The sequence below is a fragment of the Eimeria mitis genome, genomic scaffold, assembly GCF_000499745.2.
Source record: "Eimeria mitis Houghton genomic scaffold, Emh_scaff3781, whole genome shotgun sequence".
Taxonomy (NCBI): domain Eukaryota; phylum Apicomplexa; class Conoidasida; order Eucoccidiorida; family Eimeriidae; genus Eimeria; species Eimeria mitis.
In genome coordinates, this window is record NW_013572118.1 from 2,492 (window position 1) to 5,440 (window position 2,949).

General features: G+C 43.6%; 1 protein-coding gene across 1 annotated transcript; it reads left to right on the plus strand.

Annotated features, from left to right (window-relative positions):
- Window positions 1-1,505: 1,505 nt before the first annotated feature.
- On the plus strand, window positions 1,506-1,968 carry EMH_0069420 (uncharacterized protein; the record flags this gene model as incomplete). The annotated part of the gene is made up of 2 exons (XM_013498869.1): window positions 1,506-1,821; window positions 1,952-1,968. The coding sequence occupies 2 exons, from the start codon at window positions 1,506-1,508 to the stop codon at window positions 1,966-1,968; spliced, it is 333 nt and encodes a 110-aa protein (XP_013354323.1).
- Window positions 1,969-2,949: the final 981 nt, after the last annotated feature.

Sequence of the window (2,949 nt, forward strand, 5' to 3'; positions counted from 1 at the left end):
AACAAAGAAAAAGCTCGTCGTGAGGTGTACGTACACCGCAGAGAAAGCTGAACGGCGTGTGGTTTCACTAAACTTTATTAGTTGAATTATATATACAAGTTTTTATAGATACTGACGAAGAAATATGGGCTTAGTAAACGAAATTATATTAATATTATAATAATATAAAACAAATAAAATTAAAAAAAATTAATTAAATAAAAATTAGATCGTTAGATAGGAGATATATAATATATAACCCTAAACCCTAAACCCTAAACCCTAAACTACACAAGTTTTTATAGATACTGACGAAGAAATATGGGTTTATTAAACGCAATTATATTAAAATTATATATTATTATATATAATAATATTATTTTTATCATTCATAGATACAAGCGGCACAGAAACACCAAAAAAAAAAGTAAAATTTATTTACAAATTAAACAGAAAAGTATGCAAAAAAATAAAAATAAAAATAAAAATAAAAATAAAAATAAAAATAAAAATAAAAAAAAAAATAAAAAAGTTGAATTTTGAGAAAGTTTAAATTGTGAAGAAGAAAGCTGCACATACACCCGAAAATATTCAGCTTTCTCGATATTCATGAATTTCTGCAGAAGTTGTAAATTTTTGTGTTTTTTTTGAATTAAAACCACCGATCTCATCGTCATTAAAAAATAAAAATGAAAATAAAACTAAAAAAAGAAAATATTTTACTTTTTTTTTTTTATTTTGTGAAATAGTGCACGAAAAAAGTTTCAGCTGAGTCGGCTGCGGTTTCAGGTCCAGTGGAAAGCGCTACTGGCTGACGGCGTGGTTTCGATATTTATCGATGAAAATTTTTCTTTTTTTGTATATTTCAGAGAAAATATTATTTATTTAAAACTAAAAAATAAAATAATAAAACAAAAAAACTCGGATTTCCACTCAGTATCCTTCAGGTGGGAAGCTGAACTGCTGCGGGCGTCAAAGCGATAGCTTTCTGCTGCAACTGGCTCCTAGAACAACGGCTTTCTTTACGCAAATATTTATTATAAATATAATTAAAATAAATATTTAATTAAATTATATTTAATTATGTTTATAAGAGGAACTTTTTATTGGATTATATGTGCAGTTCATCTTTCCCGTTTCGGTTCTCAACAGAGCCATGCATCTGCATCGACTTGAATTGAACTCGTTTCTTTCTCTTTTTTATTTTTATTTTTATTTTTATTTTTATTGTTTTTATATTTGCAAAAAAGAAAACTGCCGGCATGAATTGGATTTATCTTTTATTTTCTCTCTTTTTCTCCCACTGCAGCAGCAGCAGCAGCAGCAGCAGCAGCAGCAACCAACCACCTGCTGCAGCAGCAACACAGCATGTTTCTTCTTTCCTTCAAGCCAGCCGCCAGCTACCCAGAGCTGCTCGCCAGCTTGCTCGTGCTGCTGCTCGTCCCCTGGAGGCTCACCAGCTGTACCAGCGGCCGCAGCAGCGGGAGCAGCAGCAGCCGCAGCTGCAGCGCCGCCCGCAGCAAAGAATGGAGGCTAGGGTGGCCCCCAGGCCCCCTGCTCCTCCTGCTGCTGCTGCTGCTGCAGCAAGACAGCAGCAGCAACCTTTTCGACAGTTGAAAGGACGCAGGGGGGCCCCCGCAGCACTGGGGCCCCCGGAGCTGTACCCTGCGGGGGCCCCCCCCATGGGGCCCCCACCACAGGCAGCTGGTAGGCCCCTTGCTGCAGGGGTGCCGCAGCCGCTTGAAGAGCAGGAGGAGGCAGCAGCAGGAGCAGCAGCAGCAGGAGCACCAGCAGCAGCAGCAGCAGCAGCAGCAGCAGCAGCAGCGGTTGAGGCGGCGAAGCGTGAGCTTGGTGATGCAGCATTGGGTGTATCTTCTGCTGCTGCTGCTGCTGCTGCTGCTGCTGCTACGTTGTCTGCTGAAGGAGAGTTTTGTCTTCGTGGTATATTTTATTTATCTTTGCCTGACCTCAGCATACAGCGCAATATAGATTCTTCTTTTTCTTTTTTTTCTTCTCCTTTTTCTTTTTTATATTTATCTGATGTTATAAGTGCCGATGAAAACACAGAAACACACATAAAAAATATATATATTAAAATAAATAAATATGTTGCTGCTGCTCCTTTTGCTGCTGTCTTTGAGGCAGCCCCATCACCTCCATTAGCAGCAATGCATGCAGGCGTGCTGCACCTGCGTGTAGGTTGGGCCCCCCCTCCTGCTTCTTTGTTTATAAAAAAAAAAACAAAAGAAACAACAAACCCATTGGGGGCCCTTCTTGCTGCTGCTGCTGCTGCAGCAGAACGTATACAAAGACCCTTGCTGCTGCTGCAGCGGCTGCAGCAAAAGAACTTGCTGCCGTCGATCGATGAAACACCCGCTTCTGCTGCTGCTGCTGCTGCTGCTGCTGCTGCTGCTGCTGGTGCTTCTGCTGGTGCTGGTGCTGTGTCTGCAGCAGCAGCAGCAACAATAAAAACTGGGTTGCTGCTGCCTCTATTCTCAGTTCATCTGTCTCCTTTTCGTCTCCCTTTTGCCTGGTCTGGGCCCTTTGTCTTCTCTCCTTTTGCTGCTCTTACGCTGCCTTTTGCATGCACTCTATACGACCTTTTTCAACCCCCAAACCCCACACTCGATCCCAACACCGATCCCCACCTCCCCCCTAAACCACCAGCAGCAGCAGCAGCAGCAGCACCAGCAGCAGCAGCAGCAGCACCAGCAGCAGCAGCAGGAGAAGCTGCTGCTGCTGCTGCTCCTTCTGCTGCAGCGGGCGTCCACAGCAGTTCTGCTTCTCAGATAGAGAAGGATGCAGCAGCAGCAGCAGCAGCAGCAGCAGCACGAAGAGCAGCAGCAGCAGCAGCAGGACTCTCTCCTCCTCCTCCTCCTTCTCCTTCTCCTCCTTCTCCTCCTCCTGCTCCTGCTGCTGCTGCTGCTGCTGCTGCTGCTGCTGCTGCTGCTGCTGCTGCTGCTGCTGCTG